The 20,023-nt window shown below is 37.9% G+C and overlaps 4 protein-coding genes across 6 annotated transcripts in view; 1 reads left to right on the top strand and 3 right to left on the bottom strand.

Moving 5' to 3' along the window:
• Positions 1-20,023, bottom strand: part of rnf44 (ring finger protein 44) — a 325,815-nt gene that overhangs the window by 81,509 nt on the left and 224,283 nt on the right. The window lies entirely within an intron of this gene.
• Positions 1-20,023, top strand: part of unc5a (unc-5 netrin receptor A) — a 716,311-nt gene that overhangs the window by 571,338 nt on the left and 124,950 nt on the right. The window lies entirely within an intron of this gene.
• pdlim7 (PDZ and LIM domain 7) overlaps positions 3,251-20,023 on the bottom strand; it is a 114,408-nt gene continuing 97,635 nt past the window's right edge. The window contains 6 exon segments of the mRNA NM_200840.2: positions 3,251-4,873; positions 7,132-7,247; positions 14,666-14,786; positions 15,018-15,198; positions 18,703-18,940; positions 19,474-19,541. Coding sequence (NP_957134.2) covers positions 4,787-4,873; positions 7,132-7,247; positions 14,666-14,786; positions 15,018-15,198; positions 18,703-18,940; positions 19,474-19,541 — 811 coding nt within the window. The 3' untranslated portion in view covers positions 3,251-4,786.
• On the bottom strand, positions 15,427-18,395 carry LOC148679602 (uncharacterized). Its single transcript, XM_088651177.1, has 3 exons — positions 18,385-18,395; positions 17,161-18,290; positions 15,427-16,670 (listed from the first exon to the last, which is right to left on the bottom strand). The coding sequence occupies exons 1-2, from the start codon at positions 18,393-18,395 to the stop codon at positions 17,300-17,302; spliced, it is 1,002 nt and encodes a 333-aa protein (XP_088507303.1). The 3' UTR covers positions 15,427-16,670; positions 17,161-17,299.

The raw sequence follows: 20,023 nt of genomic DNA, 5'->3' as shown, positions 1-20,023 counted from the left end.
AAAAAGTGATCTCATTGGCACCAAATCACAGAGACACCACACATGAATTGGTCAAGCACAGTATGCAGTTAATCACTCGTGTGTGTGTGTGTGTGTGTGTGTGTGTGTGTGTGTGTGTGTGTGTGTGTGTGTGTGTGTGTGTATATATATACACACATATATATATATATATATATATATATATATATATATATATATATATATATATATATACATATATATATACATATATATATATATAACATAGCATATATTTATAAGGTCCAAGCAAGGAACGTTTTCAAGTTTTGATAAATAGGCTACTACACATTAATAATTTACAAGTACAGCAGTTTTCTTTTAACTTTTTACCATTTTTAATTAACTTTTGAGAGCACATTCTTATTTAAACGAAGAAGTTTTTTGCTTTGTTTTTGTCCTCAAACACAGTTAATGTTCAAACTATTTATAATGTTTAAATTGGCTGACAATAATATCCCAAGGTTTCCATAATTCTGGACCAGGCCGTATCCTGAGCAGCTACTGCGGTGGTCATGAAGGAGTGGAGAGCATGAGACTGATTCCTCTGACGCTCCAGGGACAGACGAGTCTTCGCTGACGTCCAGCATTCTCCAGCCTCCAGCGCCTAGACTGCAGCTCTGCACAAGACGATTGGCCGGTGGAGAAATGGTCGAGCCCAACCGAGCCTGGGTTCTCTAATTCTTCACTTTCGCCAATAGGTGAAGTTTTTTCCTCGCCACTGTCGCCACTGGCTTGCATGGTTCGGGATCTGTAGAGCTGCGCATCGATGGATTTGCTCTTCAGTGTTTGGACTCTCAGTGGTGAATATTAACCACACTGAACTGATTTAAACTGAACTTCAACACAGAAAACTGAACAACACTGTTTTCAATTTACTGTGATCTTCTATCTGAAGCAGCTTGGATACAATCTACATTGTAAAAGCGCTATACAAATAAAGCAGAATTGAATTAATACATATTCTTAATAATAGTAATTAATCTGCCTGTTTTTTTAACCGTGCAGTGCTGTAGCTGCTTAATTAAGCCTGCTACACTACTGTATTTCAACACTGGTCATTATGGTGGTACTTGGTGAGAAAGGTTTGAGAACTACTGTGCTAAAGGATAGCATTTACTTACTGCACCTTTAATACTGTGGCTGGAAACGAATGCAAAAACATTCATACATTTCCCCTCCCACATATCTTATCACCATACTGTATGAGCTTTAATTAAAACTCAATTGTGTCTCAAAAAGTGCTGCATATCAAACTGTTATATGCAAGTGAAATGCACAACATCGAGCGTTTTAATTGAAGTCCAGAAACATGCAGAAAATCAATGGACTGCAGAGACTGCAGGTGATTTATTGACTAAATGTCTCCAGCGCAATTTCTCATCTGACATACAAAAACTGGAGAAAATGCACAAGAATACAGCAGTTTGACACACAATAGTTAAAGACAGCAAAGCTATAAAAAAGGCACTTGATAGTTGATACAGAACACATCATCAATACAAAAAACAAGTACAAAAATGGAGCGGTTACCTCACATACATCTATATATAATCTCTCTCTTCCTAAGAGCAGGATACTGGAGTGTTGAGTTTCCTCTGACTGCGATAAGAAGTGTTGAACACTGGCCCACATAAGGCTATGCACATATTAATGCAATCCACAATCAAATACGTTCGAGCAAACAGAAAGGGCTTTAAATAAGACAGAACACAAACACACACACACACACATTTGCACCAGCAGTTTGTCCTTAATTAGAGCAGCTGTCTGATTAGTGCAGATGAATGTGGCGTGTTTAGCATTGAATGCATGTCCAGTCCAGCGCTCGGCTCAGGATGAAATGCATGCAATCAGTGCTAATGGATTAGAGCGGAGCTGCCAGGGGCCTTTTATTCCTCTGTGGTTGGACATTACCTTAAGTACCCCGGCACTGCACTGCAAATCAGGCCGAGCGGAAAACTAGAGCTGAACAGCGTCTGGAGGATTGAGGAGCACTTTAAGATACCGGCAGAGGAGGAGGAGAAGGAGAAGGAGGAGAAGAAGAAGAAGAGAAAAAGGCGAAAAGAATAAAAAGAATAAAGAAAAAAGAAGAATATGAAAAGAAAAAAACAAGAAAAGGAAAATAAAAGAAAAAAATGATGAAAGAAAAAAACAAGAAAATAAAAAAAAACAGAAGAAAAAGAAATACAAAAACTGAAAACAGGAAAGGGAAAAGGGAGAAAAAGAAAAAGAAATTATATAAAAAATTATAAGAAAATAATAACAAAAAAGGTGGCTCTTAATTTTGATGGTTCATTTGAGTATTAGTAGACTGTCTGCTTAATATCTGCTGATTCTGCTCCTTCAACAGTTATTTAACTGACTATAAGTAACTTTGTGGGTCCATGTCAACTTACACTAACTCAAACCCCCCAACCTAACAGTCTACTTATAATCTAATGGGAATTATTTGGCTTGTTGATGCAATGTAACTTAAATTCACCAAACAGACCATCAAAATAAAGTGTGACCAATAGGGAAAAGGAAAAAGAAAAATAACAAGAAAAGGAAAAAAGAAAACGAAAACTGAAAAAAGAAAAAAAAAAAGAAAAGAAAAAATAAAGGAAAAAAAGGAACAGAAAATGAATAAAAAGAAAAAGTAGAAGAAAAAGAAACAAAAGGAAAAAGAAAAGAAACAGAAAAAGAAAAAAAGAAATAAAAGAATAAAAAGAAAAAAGAAAAGAAAAAGAAAAAAGAAAATGAATAAAAAGGAAAAAGGAAAAGAATAAAAAGAAAAAGTAGAAAAAAGGAAAAAGAAAAGAATAAAGAAAAGAAAAGAAAAAGAATAAAAAGAAAAAGATAAAATGAAAAGAAAAAAGAAAAAGAATAAAAAGAAAAATGAAAAAAGAAAAAGCTGAAAAAAGAAGAAGAATAAGAATAGAAATAGAAAAAGAAAAAATTTTAAAGAAAAAAGAAAAAGAAGAAAAAGAAAAAAGAAAAAAAGAAAAAGAATAAAAAAGAAAAAAGACAAAAAGAAACGGAAAAAAATTGGAAAAAAGAAAAAAGGAAAAAAATGAAAAGAAGAAAAAGAAAAGAAAAAAGGGAGGAAAAGAGATCAGAGCAGGACTGATTCAGTGAATGGATTGTAGATTCATGGTACAGTCACATTTTAATGCAGTGTTACACATTTCAAACACAAGTTTTGGGATCAATATATAAAGACCAAAATGACTCAAACTCCTGCAAAATCTGACTTAAAGTTACTTTTATTCAACCAGAACCAGTGTTGCTTTTTTACCAGAAATGACACAGGCGTCTTCCAAAAGATAAGAATATGATGCACAAGAGGCATCACTGTGGAAAAACACTTTATAATAACGGTCCATTAGTTATTGCATTAACTCACATGAACACTCTAAACAACATTAACAAAGATGAATTAATCCCGTAATAAATGTATTAGTAACTGTTTGTTATTGTCAGTAAATACATGAACTAATGGATCGGTATTCTAAAGTGTTACCAAACATATTTCTCAGCTTTTATTTATATTTAATTAAAAACCAAATAAACTTGATTATAAAGTCAGAGTGCGCCCGGGGAATGAATAATTCCAGACTGGACTGTAGATCTGAGACGAGTGAATCTCACAAAAGACTAAAACAAGCACATTTCATTCCAAATCAAAAGATAAAAGTAGAATCATCTGTGTAGTATTATTCTAGAAATTATATAATTATATAATTAAATTTGTGTTACTGTTTAAATGACTTAAAACATTATTTTTGATGCAAACAGGTGTTCATTCTATTAAAAATAAAAGTCATACTTCACAACAATTATGCATATAATGTAATAATCAACAATATTCATTAACTACACCTGAACATTTAGTAATGCATTGTTGTACTTAATGTAATGAGAGTTAACAACGAACAAAAAGCGACTTTATTTTCATTAATGTTAACAAAGATGATTAAACACTGTAATAAATGTATTGTTTATTGTTAGTTCATGTTAATAAATATATTAAGTAGCATTAATGAATTAACCTTATTGTAAAGTGTTAAGGTTAACATGACTATTTTTATTAACGACAAACCATATAAAATACATATATTACAGCGTTTCTTCATTCCTGGTCATGTTATTAAAAAAAAAACTAACATTTTCACAATTTTTCCCTTTTTTATGCATAATTTTTATTATTAACACAATAAACTCTGTGTTGCAATATTTAGTTTATTATGATGAAAACAATATTTACTCATTTATTTAATCTATTCAATCTATTTTATTTAATTGTTTATTTATTTAATTAGTATTTTTTTTATTTAATATTATTTTATTTTGCAATGCAAGCCAACACCATCATGACATAAAATTACAATTTGATCAATTCATGAATTACAAAAGACACTAAAAATCAAAGACGGGCTCAACCACCATGGAAAGCAAGTCCCAAAATACGCCAAAGGAATTTTCCTTATCCAATATAAAGAGAGCTTTTTGTTTTTGTGAGATTCACTCATGACGAATCTTAAAATAAACCAGAAATAAGCACAAATGTTGTCTAAGTGCAGGCGCAGCTAAAACACTCACTCCTGCTTCACCATTGTGTCATCTGCTGCTTATAAGAGTTCATAAGCTGTTCCTCCAGCTGAATGACTGGCATGCTAACAGCTAACACTGATCTGGGAGCAGTTCTGAGTGACACATACTGAGTAAACGCTGCAGAAATATCCCTCCATCCATCCCTCCATCAGTCAGCCAGCCGCTGGAGTTTTCACAGCGGGGAGAACGCATGGCTTTTACACAGTGGCTTGTCCTTCTTCGAGTAAAACGTCTTTCCCTCCAGATTAATCTGACAGATCTGAGGAGATCACAAACACAACAGACACTTCTGTCAACATGGAGAGACTTGGTGTGGTAATGACTATAAATGTAGAGAGCTGAGAGAGAGCTTAAGACCATGCAATCGCAGAAAATGCGTGCAGTTACAGGAAACAGCAGCAATTAAGAAAAGATCTTCGTTGTTTTGACAGCACACGTGCTGCAAATCCTCACAACGCAAACACATTACGATTACGCGCAGCAATTTCTCACAATGCATGCAAATAACAGAGAAACACAGCGGAAATCTTTCAAGGGGACCCATAAATGTGACAGAACCGGCTCTTCAGGTTATGGTTATTGAGGTTGATAATATACAGAAGACAAGGGAATGGGGTGACACGGTGGCTCAGTGGTTAGCACTTTGGCCTCACAGGTTGCTGGTTTGAGTCCCGGTTGGGTCAGTTGGCATTCTGTGTGGAGTTTGCATGTTGTCCCGTGTTGGCATGGGTTTCCTCAGGGTGCTTCGGTTTCCCCAACAGTCCAAAAACATGAGCTATGGGGGAATTGGATAAACTAAATTGGCTGTAGTTTGTGTGAATGGCTGGAAGGGCATCCGCTCTGCATAAAACATATGCTGGAATTGTTGGCGGTTCATTCCGCTGTGGTGACCCTGATACAAAAGGAACTAAGCCGAAGGAAAATGAATGAATGAATGAAGATAAGGAAATGGTGTAGTCAGGATGTTAAAACAAACTAAAACTCACCTTTTAAAAATCATCTACAACTGCACGCAGCAATAGTCAAGGCACAATAAGGCTGTGTCTGAAACCGCATACTTCCATACTATTCAGTACACTAAAATCAGTATGCGAGCCAAGTAGTATGTCCGAATTCATAGAATTCGAAAATCAGTAGGCGAGAAATACCCGGATTACTTCCGGCGAGATTCTGAAGTGCGCATCCCATGCACGCTGCGCTATCCCATAATGCCCTGTGAGAGAATTCATGAAGGGAAGTGAGGCGACGCAACTGACGCAGGTAGGTCACGTGACCATGACAAAATGACGGATGTAGTACGTCCGAACTCCATTCATACTTTTCACATTCATACCATATAGAGAGTACTTTTTAAACGGCCGAGTAGTACGTTTAAATTCAAATGCAGTACCTACTGAGTAGAAGGCGGTTTCGGACGCAGCCTAAATAAATCAAAGCCGGGTCCATCAAGTTTAGGGTCCCCTTAAGAACATTTCCATTGTGTGTTCCAGTGCTATTTGCATGTACAGGGTGGACCATTGGATGGATACACCTTAATAAAATGGGAATGGTTGGTGATATCAACGTCCTGTTTGTGGCACATTAGTATATGTGAGGAGTCAAACTATTCAAGATGGGTGGTGACCATGATGGCCATTATGAAGTCAGCCATCTTGGATCCAATTTTTGTTTTTTTCAATAGGAGGAGGGTCATTTGACACATCAAATTTTTTGGGAATAAATATATATATATATATATATATATATATATATATATATATATATATATATATATATATTTATACACACACACACACACACACATACATATACATAAATACATATATATATATATATATATATATATATATATATATATATATACATAAATACATACATATATATATATATATATATATATATATATATATATATATATATATATATATATATATATATATATATATATATATATATATATATATATATATATATATATATATATATGAGCAATATCACGCGAATAGCAGTGCGATATTGCTGTATATCGGCACTGGAGGGAGGCGTGCGTCGTACTTTAGTGCCCCCACCACTGCCAATATACAGCCATATCACACTGCTACTCGTGTGATGTTGCGTTTATACAAGTTTGACAGCATAATTGTGTATATAATTATTATTATAGTTGTTATTATTATTATTAAATATTACATAATAATTATTTTCCAGTACTGAGTTGCAGCTGGAAGGCCATCCGCTGCATAAACAAATACCAGAACAATTGGTGGTTCATTCCACTGTGGCGACCCCTGACAAATACTCGACTAAGCTGAAAAAAAATAAATGAATATTATAATTAAAAAGTTTGGTGTTTGTAAAATAGTTCAAAATGACTGTATTGTTTTTGAAAGCCTCACAGTATGAACTGGCAGAGAAAGGTGTGTGTTGACAGTGGCTCGGGGACTGCGTGTGTTGTGTTGTGCAGAAAGTTTAGCGCTGGAGTTGTGCGGCGGCTCCTAATGCATCAACATGACTTACAGCACAGACGAAGCAAGTGTCGTGCCAGCTGTAGCCCAGCGCCTCCAGGAAACGGTCGCCCGCATCAATCTTAAAGTCACAGCCGTGGCACTTGGTACCAAACATCTTTTCATAGTCTGCAGAGAGAAACACAACAGAAAAAAAGAGCCCATTAAAACAGCAGTGCACAAATCACACACCGGAGGACGAGTACAGACAACATATTAAAACATGACTCCACTATATTTACACAGTGCTCAGCATAAATGAGATAATTATTCAAACATTTATTCATTTCTTAGTGAATATAGGTGGTATATTTTGGTGCATTTGAACAAAACCACGATGGCTCAGTGGTAAGCACTGTCACCTCACAGCAAGAAGAGGCTTGTTCAAGCTCTTGTTCTCTCCAGACTTGATTACTGCAACTCTCTACACGCCGGGCTTCCAGCTAACTCTATCAAACCTCTTCAGCTGCTTCAGAACGCAGCAGCACGAGTGGTCTTTAATAAACCTAAAAGAGCACATGTCACTCCGCTGCTCATCCGTTTGCACTGGCTGCCAGTTGCTGCTCGCATCAAATTCAAAGCTCTGATGTTTGCTTACAAAGCAATTTCTGGCTTTGCTCCTTCTTATCTGCTCTCACTTCTGCAGATGTATGTGCCCTCCAGAAACTTGCGTTCTGTGAATGAATGTCGCCTCGTAGGTTCCATCCTAAAGATGGAAGAAAATGCTTTCCTGAACGCTCGTGATCAATCTGCCCAGTTGGTGGAATGAACTCCCTAACTGCATCAGAACAGCAGAGTCACTCGCTGTCTTCAAGAAACCACTAAAAACTCAACTATTTAGTCTCCACTTTCCTTCCTAATCTGCAATACCCTCTTTGACTCCTCAACTAACTACAAAAAAAAAAAAATTACTAATGCTTTTCTTCTTAGACTTTACAGACCTGAAACTTGCCTACAGCACTTATTGTTGCTCTTATAGTTGTATAAATTGCTTCCTTGTCCTCATTTGTAAGTCACTTTGGATAAAAGCTTCTGCTAAATGACTAAATGTAAATGTCACTCTGCTGCTCATCCGTTTGCACTGGCTGCCAGTTGCTGCTCGCATCAAATTCAAAGCTCTGATGTTTGCTTACAAAGTGACTTCTGGCTTTGCTCCTTCTTTTTCTGCTCTCACTTCTGCAGATGTATGTGCCCTCCAGAAACTTGCGTTCTGTGAATGAACGTCGCCTGGTGGTTCCATCCCAAAGAGGGAAGAAATCACTTTCCCAAACTCTCGCATTCAATCTGCCCAGTTGGTGGAATGAACTCCCTAACTGCATCAGAACGGCAGAGTCACTCGCTGTCAGTCTCCACTTTCCTTCCTAATCTGCAATTGCCTTTCTGGCTCCACCGCTAACTGTATTACAGAAAAAAAACCTTACATTACTAATGTTTTGCTTCTTAGAATTTACAGACCTGAAACTTGCTTACAGCACTTATTCATTGTTGCTCTTATAGTTGTGTAAGTTGCTTCCTTGTCCTCATTTGTAAGTCGCTTTGGATAAAAGCTTCTGCTAAATGACTAAATGTAAATGTAAAGAAGATCACTGGTTTGAGTGTCAGCTAATTCAATGCTGAATTATGACACAAGCATTGCTCCTAAATAGTTCATGTAATATTATATACTTGGATTTCTGCAGGTTTCACCAAGCCAAAAAACTTTAAGACAATTACGAATTAAATTCCAGACATTTATACATGACTAAACAGTAAGGATTTTTTTCTTGTCCTATTATAAATGTCTTAATTACTTGAATAATACTTAAATGGTGCGTCAAAACATGCACACCATACATACACAACTTTTATTTGACAAGCTTTAAAAACAATGATGAACTAAATGTACAACAGACTGTCCAGGTCAGTGTCCTCATCACATATGGTCTATAAATACATGGAGAACACACACACATGTTATTGTGAGGAACCATATTATTAAATAGAGCACAGTGGGTAGCACAATCGCCTCACAGCAAGAAGGTCGCTGATTTGAGCCCCGGCTGGGTCAGATGGCATTTCTGTGTTTGCATGTTCTCCCCGTGTTGGTGTGGGTTTCCTCCGGGTGCTCCGCTTTCACACACAGTCTAAACACATGTGCTATAGGGGAATCGATGAACTAAACTGGCCGTAGTGTATGAGTTTGTCAAAGAGTGTGTATGGATGTTTTCCAGTGATGGGTTGCAGCAGGAAGGGCATCCGCTGCATACAATATATGCTGGATAAGTTGGCAGTTCATTCCGCTGTGGTGACCCCAGATAAATAAAGGGACTAAGCCGAAAATGAATGGATGAATGAGTTTTGTTAATAGTTCTGTTGAGATGTATTGTTGGTGACTGTAAACTGTACACAGGTGTTGGCCTGACTGGGTAGCTTTACATGCACATTGGAAAATTAAGTCCCGTTTAAAATTATTTAATATCTACAAGTCGATATTTCAGCAGATTTATGACTTTAAGGTCTGAAATTAATACGAATGTTCTTGAAATTTTACACTAAGACTTTCCTTAAAGGTTTTTAATCTTGTCGTCTACAAGTCATTTAAGTACCAGGTTCCCCACAAACAAGTGGGGCGCTTGTTCCAGTCACATCCCTGTTTCCAGTCACAGGTGGCGCTCCGTGCTGGGGCTGGCTACCCTGGGCTGCCCATCGGAGGTTTGACGGCGCTGCGGTATCGTCGCCTTTAGGCAGGATTCTCCCTTATAGGCGTTCAGTCATAATCCCGCAGATGGTGGCTTTGCGCCAGTGGCTCCTCAGCCAAGCGCACAAACCAAATGTCTAAACCCGTGGTTCGTCTCATACGGAGCGGGATTACTAGTGCAACAATGAAGCACATCAGTAGGGTAAAACTACCCTGTCTCTCGACAATCTAACAACATGCCACACGGACACCCTGATATATGCATGATTGAGTACTCCTCCTTGTGAAATTGAATGTTTATCCATTTCTCAGGTGAATAAAGACAATCACTGATGTATTTAAACAGAACTGTTTTGTTAAATGTATATAATATATATTCATTATAACTATTAAAATAAGAGTTTGGTCACTGAACAGAAAGACAGGTCATTCAAACGAGTTATTACACAAAATAAACACAAACTACAAAAATATTTCAATTAAACTTAGTATTTTTTATGTTTCTCTTGATTTTTCCTGTGGATTAAAATATTATTTAATATTTTCCCCAACATATTCATTTGGGTGTAGTCATTTTTAGACTGTCTTCAGTTTTTTTTTTTTTTTTTTTTTTTTTTTGGATTAGCTTTGGTTTTCATTCATTTTCCTTTGGCTTAGTCCAGGGATGTCCTGCATATTTAATTCCAACCTCAATTAAACACACCTGAACCAGCTGATCAAGCTCTTTTTAGGTTTACTAGAAACTTCCAGGGAGGTGTGTTGAAGCAAGTTGGAGCTAAACTATGCAGGACACCGGCCCTCCAGGACCGAGTTTAGACACCCCTGGATTAGTCCCTTTATTAATCAGGGGTCACCACAGCGGAATGAACCACCAACTAATCCAGCATATGTTTTACACAGCGGCGACCCCGGATTAATAAAGAGACCAAGCCAAAAAGAAAATGAATAAATAAATGTTTTACACAGCGGACACCCCTCCAGCTGCAACCCAGCACTGGGAAACACCCATACACACTCATTCTCTCTTACACACACATACATCCATAAACTACAGCCACTTTAGTTTATTCAGTTCTCCTATAGCGCATGTGTTTGGACTGTGGGGGAAAACCGGAGCACCCGGAGGAAACCCACGCCAGCACGGGGAGAACATGCAAACTCCACACCTTTAGCTCCGTTTTGTCTTTTGTAATGACTAAAGGACAAATAAATTATTATAAAGCATCCTGTACAGGCCCGGATTAAGAAATCAGGGGCCCCTGGGCACATTATCTTGTAAGGCCCCCTACCTGGCCGCACCCCTATAGTTGAATTTAAAACATAAGAATAATATAATAATTTTTAAATAAAATGAATCTATAATTTGTTGCCCACATATTTAAATAAATGATATATAGTACATATGGATTTATAGTCTGCAAAGATTTAAATTATTTTTCAAAGCATTAAATAAAAATACTAATAAAACTACATATATATATATATATATATATATATATATATATATATATATATATATATATATATATATATATATATATATATATATATATTTTTTATTTTTTTTTTATTTTTTTTATTTTTTTTTAAGGGTATTTTAGTGTATTGCTTTTACAAACTTATAAAGCATATTATTGCCATGGCATATAACACACAATGCTTCTCCAATCCAGTTCTATGAATCTGAGTCTTTCATAATACAAACACTGATTTACTCTCTCTCTCCTCTCCCTGTATTTTCTCTACTCTTCTCGTGATGAAGACTTGATTATAAACCTAAAAGTATCCGAAATCACACACACTATACCTCTTCTCTCCCGTCTCTCTCCTCTTCTGGGCCTTTCTCTCTCTCTCTCTCTCTCTCTCCCTTTCTGTCTGTCTCTCACACGATGAATCCAGTCCGCGCTGGGCTGCCGTTAGCCTCCTCCGCCTGGTTAATGCTAGCTACTCATCATTTAAAGTTACCATAACGTCTTCTTCTGTACCCTCATTCTCCTGATCACGGGTCTGTTTAAAGAAGGTGTGTATGGAAAATGCCTCAATAAAGATGCCTCCTCTCCTCTTTCTCTCGCGTTTGCTAAATCCACGTGTCCACTCATTTTTGATCTATGACAGGTATAACGTTACACTAAAGTCCGCTCAGTTTAGTGTGGGTTATTACAAAACTGACGTTTCCGCACTTGACCAATTACAGCATTCTGTTTAGTTAAAGAAAGAAAGGCAGTTTAAATATAATAATAATATTACTATGTGATCGCGATTTTTTTGCTCAGAGGAAATACAGTTGTCTGAGCAATAGAGTTTTTGAAGAGAGGGAGGCGCGGCAGGCGCCTATAATAAGGCTAAACATTATTAAATACCCACGAGACACTTGTGACTTTATATCACATTTGCATTATTTTTAAAAAATGTTTCTTTCCTGTTAAAAATAAATATATTTCCAATCTGATATGTAATGGGGAGAAAAAAAAGTAGCACGAGGTCAACTGATGGTGGATTCGAACCGATGTTATTATTAATCGCGTCAAAAGATGATACCGTGTGCCTTATAAGGTGCGCCACTGCGGCTACATTATTTCACTGCTCTTTACTCATCTTGTCTCTATCAATCAGGCATCGATGGGCGTAAACCCTGAATAGCTAGATGCGCTATTTGCAATTAGCCTAAAAAGACACTCCGAAATTGTCTTTTTTTCTCCCCCCTCGCAGGGGCCCCTGGTGCGCACGGGCCCCTGGGCCTGTGCCCATAAGGCCCATTGGTTAATCCGGCCCTGATCCTGTAGAGAATATGAATACAGTATACAGCTCATGAATCAAAGCAGGTGAAGATTTCTACACTTTTCCTTCACTTTTGACTCGTCTTCTTTTAGCAAATGTAGTGGAATTATAAAAAATATAATAATTTGTTTTGAAATGTAGTCAAAGTAAACTTGCCAAATATTAAAACACACAGATAAACTACAGACACTTAAAAAATAAGTATAGTAGTGAGAAAAAGTGCTTGGTCAGAAAAAACGAGACAAAATGGAAGAAGAAATGTGTTATCGAAAAGGAAAAGCAAAGGGATTACAGTGATTCAGCGTTCACATGCACAGTATGAGATAACACACACACACACACTGCTCCAGATTCCTCACGGATCGGCCCACTTTTAGCATTAAAAAACAACTTAAAAGCAGAGGTTTAATGTGCCGTCCACAAGGTAAGTGTTTACAGCACAATCCCTGTGTGTTGCCGAAACGACACACACACACACACACACACACACACACACACACACACACACACACACACACACACACACACACACACACACACACACACACACATACACACACACACACACACACACACACACACACAACCACACACCTCAAAGCTGCTGCTACGCCAGTCTATTTACATAATAAAGGCCTTCAGATAGCTTAATGTCTGTTTGTGTAAGATTAGGGCCCAACAATGTGATTAACTGCACTACACAAACTAAAAGAAAAAAAAAAAGACGCAGGCTGAATTGAGCAACTTTTCATCACTCAGGAAACAAAATGAATGAGTGAAAATTAACATGGAAAAATTGTGTTAATCTGATCTGCGCCTCGCATCTCATTGTTGCAACAATAGCAGGAAAAACACTCTGATATTTAACTTCTGATATTTAGACTTCTAGTTGATCATTTGGCATTAGAGGTGTCTTATATGAAAGGTAAAGGCCTCTAGATTACACTTATTTTACCACAAAACAATATGATCATGCACTGATTTTTTATTAATTCATTAGGACAGTAAGGTCTGACTTGGCTTAGACAAACGTCTTGTCACTGAACAGAAATAATGTCCAGTATATAAATTCCTGCTTTAAATAAAATAAAAAAATAATAATAATATAATACAAATATAATAACAAAACTGAAAAAGAACTAAAAACAATAAACTAAATTTAAATTAATACTTAAAAATAAAATAAAAATATAATACAAAAAATAATAATAATAACAACATTATATAAATAAATAAAAAAACAACCCAAAAAACTAAAAAGCAAATAAAATTTAAACGAACAAGGAAAAAGGGGGAAAAGCTTAAAAAAAAACAAATATATAAATAAAACACACAAAATATATAAAAAGAAATTAACAACAAATACGTTTTAAAAAAACAAACAACCTAAAAAACAAAGTACATTTAATTTAAATAATGAAAAAGGGAAAATAACATAAATTAATACAAAAAATAAGAATAAAATAAGAAAGATAACAATAAATAAATAAAAACAAATTCATTGAAAAAACAAACAACCTAAAAAAGTACATTAAATTTAAATGAATGGGGACAAAAATACCTAAATAAAACAACTAATAACATAATGCAAATAAAAATAATAATAATAATAATAATAACAGCAACAACATTAAATAAATAAATAAAAAAAACAACCTAAAATAAACAAAACAGTACATTGGAATTAAATAAGGAAAAATTAAAAAAGAAGGAGAAGAAAAAGGAGGAAACACACAAAAAAAAAGAAAAGAAAAGAAAATGTTTAAATCAAGCATGCACTGATTCTGTTGCATTATAAGTCTTAAAAAAAAGTTTAAAAAGTGTCTTGAGTACATGCTGACCCTTCAGCTGTGCACTCGTGTGACTAAAGTCTGATTTGAATAAATGAAAAGCCTTCAGAACGGCAATATTCCTGGTGTCAGTGAGCACTAGTGGCCGTTCTGCTAATACTGTATTAAGAGCAAATAGTCAAGCGCAAAGGAGATCAATGCACAGGATCTGAAGTGAAGTGGCAGGCAGTATCTGAATGATTAAACGCGGCGAGGGCTGTCGATACAATGTGCGGCCGGCCGTGTGTGTGCGAGTGTCTCACCGCGCTCGCAGTACGGCTCTCCCTCCTCCATGTAGAAGGCCTGATTCCTGATGGGCAGCTTGCAGGCGGCGCAGAGGAAACACTGCACATGATAGGTCATCTTCAGGGCATGCATGATCTCCTGTGGAGCGCGAGAAAGAGAGAGAGAGACAATGTATTCCAGCTGGGGCTCGAACCAGCAACCTTTTTGCTGTAAGGTGACAGTGCTAACCACTGAGCCACCATGCTGCCCTTATATTATATTATAACAAATCCCCAATATTATTTACTGCTGTGATTTTCCAGCATCACTTCTCCTTGATGTTCTCCTCATGCATCCTCAGTGTGTGTTTACAGAAGCACATTTGCTCACCCCGGTGATGATCTTCTTGCATTTGGCACAGTTGGGTGAATATCGGTTGTCGTAACACTTGGAGCAGTAAATGGAGCCTTTCTCCTCAAAGAATCCGCCCTCGTCCAGCAGTCTTTTACACTGGCAGCACATGAACTCCTCCGGGTGCCAGGAGCGGCCCAGCGCCACCACGTACCGTCCCCTAAAACACACAGCAGCAACACAAAAGACTTCAGCGATCAGAAGTGCTCAGTGTGCAAAAGCCACTGGAATGGAAATAGTAGGTCAGGCGCAGGAACCGGCTCCATTCTGTATTGATTCTCCACGGCAGAGAGCCCAAGGACACGCCGCTATTTCTGTGCTCGCCGGATTTCAAGAAATATTGCTGCCTTGCAAAGTTGGACACAACCTTTTTCCCTCACCATGTTTTGTAAGTAATGACATTTAGCGAATAGTCTTCATTGATTTGCAGGTATTTTAGGCTGCCGGCAGCAGCTTTGGGATTTTAACTGCTAATTCAGAAATCGGTTTGGGGCAAAAATAATAGCAAACCAGGCAAAAATACAGCACTTTCTACCATCAAACAGAGCTTAAAAATGCAGCAAAAATGCACTAAATAAGGGACTATAGTTAGGGATAATTAAAATCCATTAAATCACAGCTGTGTCACATAATAGCATTGAATTCAGATTTATTCCGGTCTTTTTTGCAGCAGTGCGCATTATAGTGCTGTGTCATACTGACAATTTATACTGTATATCAATATTGTTGGGGATAGCCATAATTAAACAATATTTTGTTAAACAATAATTATATTTTTGCTGAGTGTAAGGCATAAAAAAGGACACTAAAACCACCAGTAGGTGGCGCAAGTCAAGTGAGTGATTAATGAATTAGTAAGTGATATCAATTCTCACATTTAAAAAACATCATATTGTTTGATGGTAGCACAAAAATGATTATGGCTGCTTTATTTAGAGCATAGGCAGGTATAAAGAAAGGAAGGGAGGAAGGATAATGTAAGGAGGAAGAAGGGAAGCAATGTACAGTAAGTAGAAGTAAAAGGAAGGTAGAAAAGAAACTAATTAGGGAAGGACAAGTTAGGGAGGAAAGAGAAGAAAAAGGAAGACGAAAAGAATGAAGGAAACATGGTAAATAAAAAAATAATTACAATTTTAATTTGCAACAATTTATCTATTAGCTCTACGGTAAACCGACCTCTACTATAAACCCATCCTCTACAGTAAACACTGCCTCTACTATAAACCCATGCTCTACTATAAACACTAACTCTACTGTAAACACTGACTCTACTGTAAACACTGACTCTACTGTATGCCAATCCTCTACGGTAAACACTGCCTCTACTATAAACCCATTCTCTACTGTAAACACTGACATTACTGTAAACACTAACTCTACTGTAAACACTGCCTCTACTGTAAACAATAACTACTGTAAACACTAACTCTACTGTAAACACTGTCTCTACTGTAAACACTGCCTCTACTGTAAACACTGCCTCCACTGTAAACACTAACTCTACTGTAAACACTGACATTATTGTAAACACTAACTCTACTGTATGTCCCTCTACTGTAAACACTGACACTACTGTATGCCCCTCTACTGCAAACACTGCCTCTACTGTAAACACTAACTCTACTGTAAACACTGCCTCTATTATAAACACTAACTCTACTGTAAACACTAACTCTATATGCCCATCCTCTACTGTAAACACTGCCTCTACTGTAAACACTAACTATACTGTATGTCCCTCTACTGTAAACACTGACACTACTGTAAACACTAACTCTACTGTATGCCCATCCTCTACTGTAAACCCTGCCTCTACTATAAACCCATCCTCTACTGTAAACACTAACTCTACTGTATGCCCCTCTACTGTAAACACTGCCTCTGCTGTAAACACTGACAGTACTGTATGCCCCTCTACTGCAAACACTGCCTCTACTATAAACCCATCCTCTACTGTAAACACTGACACTACTGTAAACACTAACTCTACTGTATGCCCATCCTCTACTGTAAACCCTACCTCTACTGTAAACACTAACTCTACTGTATGCCCCTCTACTGCAAACACTGCCTCTACTATAAACCCATCCTCTACTGTAAACACTGACACTACTGTAAACACTAACTCTACTGTGTGCCCCTCTACTGTAAACACTGCCTCTGCTGTAAACACTGACACTACTGTATGCCCATCCTCTACTGTAAACACTAACTCTACTGTAAACACTGCCTCTACTGTAAACACTGACATTACTGTATGCCTATCCTCTACTGTAAACACTGACTCTACTGTAAACACTGCCTCTACTGTAAACACTGGCACTACTGTATGCCCATCCTCTACTGTAAACACTAACTCTACTGTAAACACTAACTCTACTGTATGCCCATCCTCTACTGTAAACCCTGCCTCTACTATAAACCCATCCTCTACTGTAAACACTGACACTACTATATGCCCATCCTCTACTGTAAACACTAACTCTACTGTAAACACGGACACTACTGTAAACACTAACTCTACTGTAAACACGGACACTACTGTAAACACTAACTCTACTGTATGCCCATCCTCTACTGTAAACCCTGCCTCTACTATAAACCCATCCTCTACTGTAAACACTGACACTACTATATGCCCATCCTCTACTGTAAACACTAACTCTACTGTAAACACGGACACTACTGTAAACACTAACTCTACTGTAAACACGGACACTACTGTAAACACTAACTCTACTGTATGCCCATCCTCTACTGTAAACCCTGCCTCTACTATAAACCCATCCTCTACTGTAAACACTGACACTACTGTATGCCCCTCTACTGTAAACACTAACTCTACTGTAAACACGGACACTACTGTAAACACTAACTCTACTGTATGCCCATCCTCTACTGTAAACACTGCCTCTACTGTATGCCCATCCTCTACTGTAAACCCTGCCTCTACTATAAACCCATCCTCTACTGTAAACACTGACACTACTATATGCCCATCCTCTACTGTAAACACTAACTCTACTGTAAACACGGACACTACTGTAAACACTAACTCTACTGTATGCCCATCCTCTACTGTAAACCCTGCCTCTACTATAAACCCATCCTCTACTGTAAACACTAACTCTACTGTATGCCCATCCTCTACTGTAAACCCTGCCTCTACTATAAACCCATCCTCTACTGTAAACACTGACACTACTGTATGCCCCTCTACTGTAAACACTAACTCTACTGTAAACACGGACACTACTGTAAACACTAACTCTACTGTATGCCCATCCTCTACTGTAAACACTGCCTCTACTGTATGCCCATCCTCTACTGTAAACCCTGCCTCTACTATAAACCCATCCTCTACTGTAAACACTGACACTACTGTATGCCCATCCTGTACTGTAAACACTGCCTCTACTGTATGCCCATCCTCTACTGTAAACACTAACTCTACTGTAAACACTGCCTCTACTGTAAACACTGACACTACTGTATGCCCATCCTCTACTGTAAACACTAACGCTACTGTAAACACTGACACTACTGTATGCCCATCCTCTACTGTAAACACTAACGCTACTGTAAACATTGGCACTACTGTATGCCCATCCTCCATTGTAAGCCCTGACACTACTGTAATCACTGTAAGCCCAGTGATGCGCACCTGATGATCTTGCTGCAGGCTGCACACAGTGGTGTTGCGGTGCTGCTGTGGGCCGGGCTCTGCTGCGCCGCCTGCAGGATGGAGCTGCGGTTCTGCATGGGAGTGGGCTGCAGCGGCTGCGTGTGCTGCGTCACCACTGTGCTGCTTTTATCTGGATGATATCGATCTGCAAACCCGGGGTCCGTCACCCACGGGGGCCGACACGCCGGACCAGAACTCACCGGTGCTTTAGCTGGAGCTGCACAAACACAAACAACAGCTGGCTCTAGCAACACTCAATACACTCTATATCAGGGGTGTCCAAAGTCGGTCCTGGAGGGCCGGTGTCCTGCTGACTTAAGCTCTAACTTGCTTCAACACACCTGCCTGGAGATCTTCTAGTATAGCTGGTTCAGGTGTGTTTGATTAGGGTTGGAGCTAAACTCTCCAGGACAGTGGCCCTCCAGGACCGAGTGTGAACACCCCTGCTCTATATAGATCAGTGTTTCCCAATCATGTTCCTGAATGCACTCCAACAGTACCAACAGAGTTTTGGAGTCTCTTCTAATGTTCTGAGTTAATTCAGGTGTGTTTGATTAGGAAGAGGTTGAAAGTGAGTCTGTTTGTGTGCCTTCAGGAACAGGCTTGGGAAAATACTGATATAGAGCACTACGGTAGACAACATTCAAAGTGGATCAAAAAAGCTTTTCAAAATTGTCCTAAGACAAAAATAAGAGTGTGTGTGTGTGTGTGTGTGTGTGTGTGTGTGTGTGTGTGTGTGTATGCTCTTACCTTGAACTGCATCATGTTTGTCCGCTGGTTTGGATTTGACAGTAACAGGACAGGGAGCAACTCCGTGACTGTAAAGATAAAACACATCCAATGATGAAACTGTTATCGTTATACTGTTAATATATCACCCATTAGGAGTGTAACGGAATACAGATCACAACCCACGATTCGGTACATACGTGGCCCGTGGATTAACACATTTTTTACAAGTAGATTACTCCTAAACTTGTAACGATTGCAGAGTGATCGCCTCTCGAGTCATTCAATTCACATGTATAAAAACATTTAGGGTTACCTGCAAAATATAATGATGACGGAAGAAGTTGTGGTGGGTTATTGGGGATGTGGTGGGTTTCATTAAAGTTTTTTTCTTTCACTATTTGTTTAGCCTGCATTAATGCATTCAGTGTAAGCTGCACGATTAATCATTGAAAGATCAGGATCTCAACACCCACGCAACATACATTATAAATGATTTGTGATTTGCATGTTTATTAATCTTTCCAATCGCCGCACTCAAATCTGAAAACGCAAAAAACAAGAAAGAGAT

This window comes from Danio rerio, chromosome 14 (genome assembly GCF_052040795.2).
Source record: "Danio rerio strain M-AB ecotype USA chromosome 14, GRCz13ab, whole genome shotgun sequence".
Taxonomy (NCBI): domain Eukaryota; kingdom Metazoa; phylum Chordata; class Actinopteri; order Cypriniformes; family Danionidae; genus Danio; species Danio rerio.
This window is presented reverse-complemented; position numbering and strand designations above follow the sequence as displayed.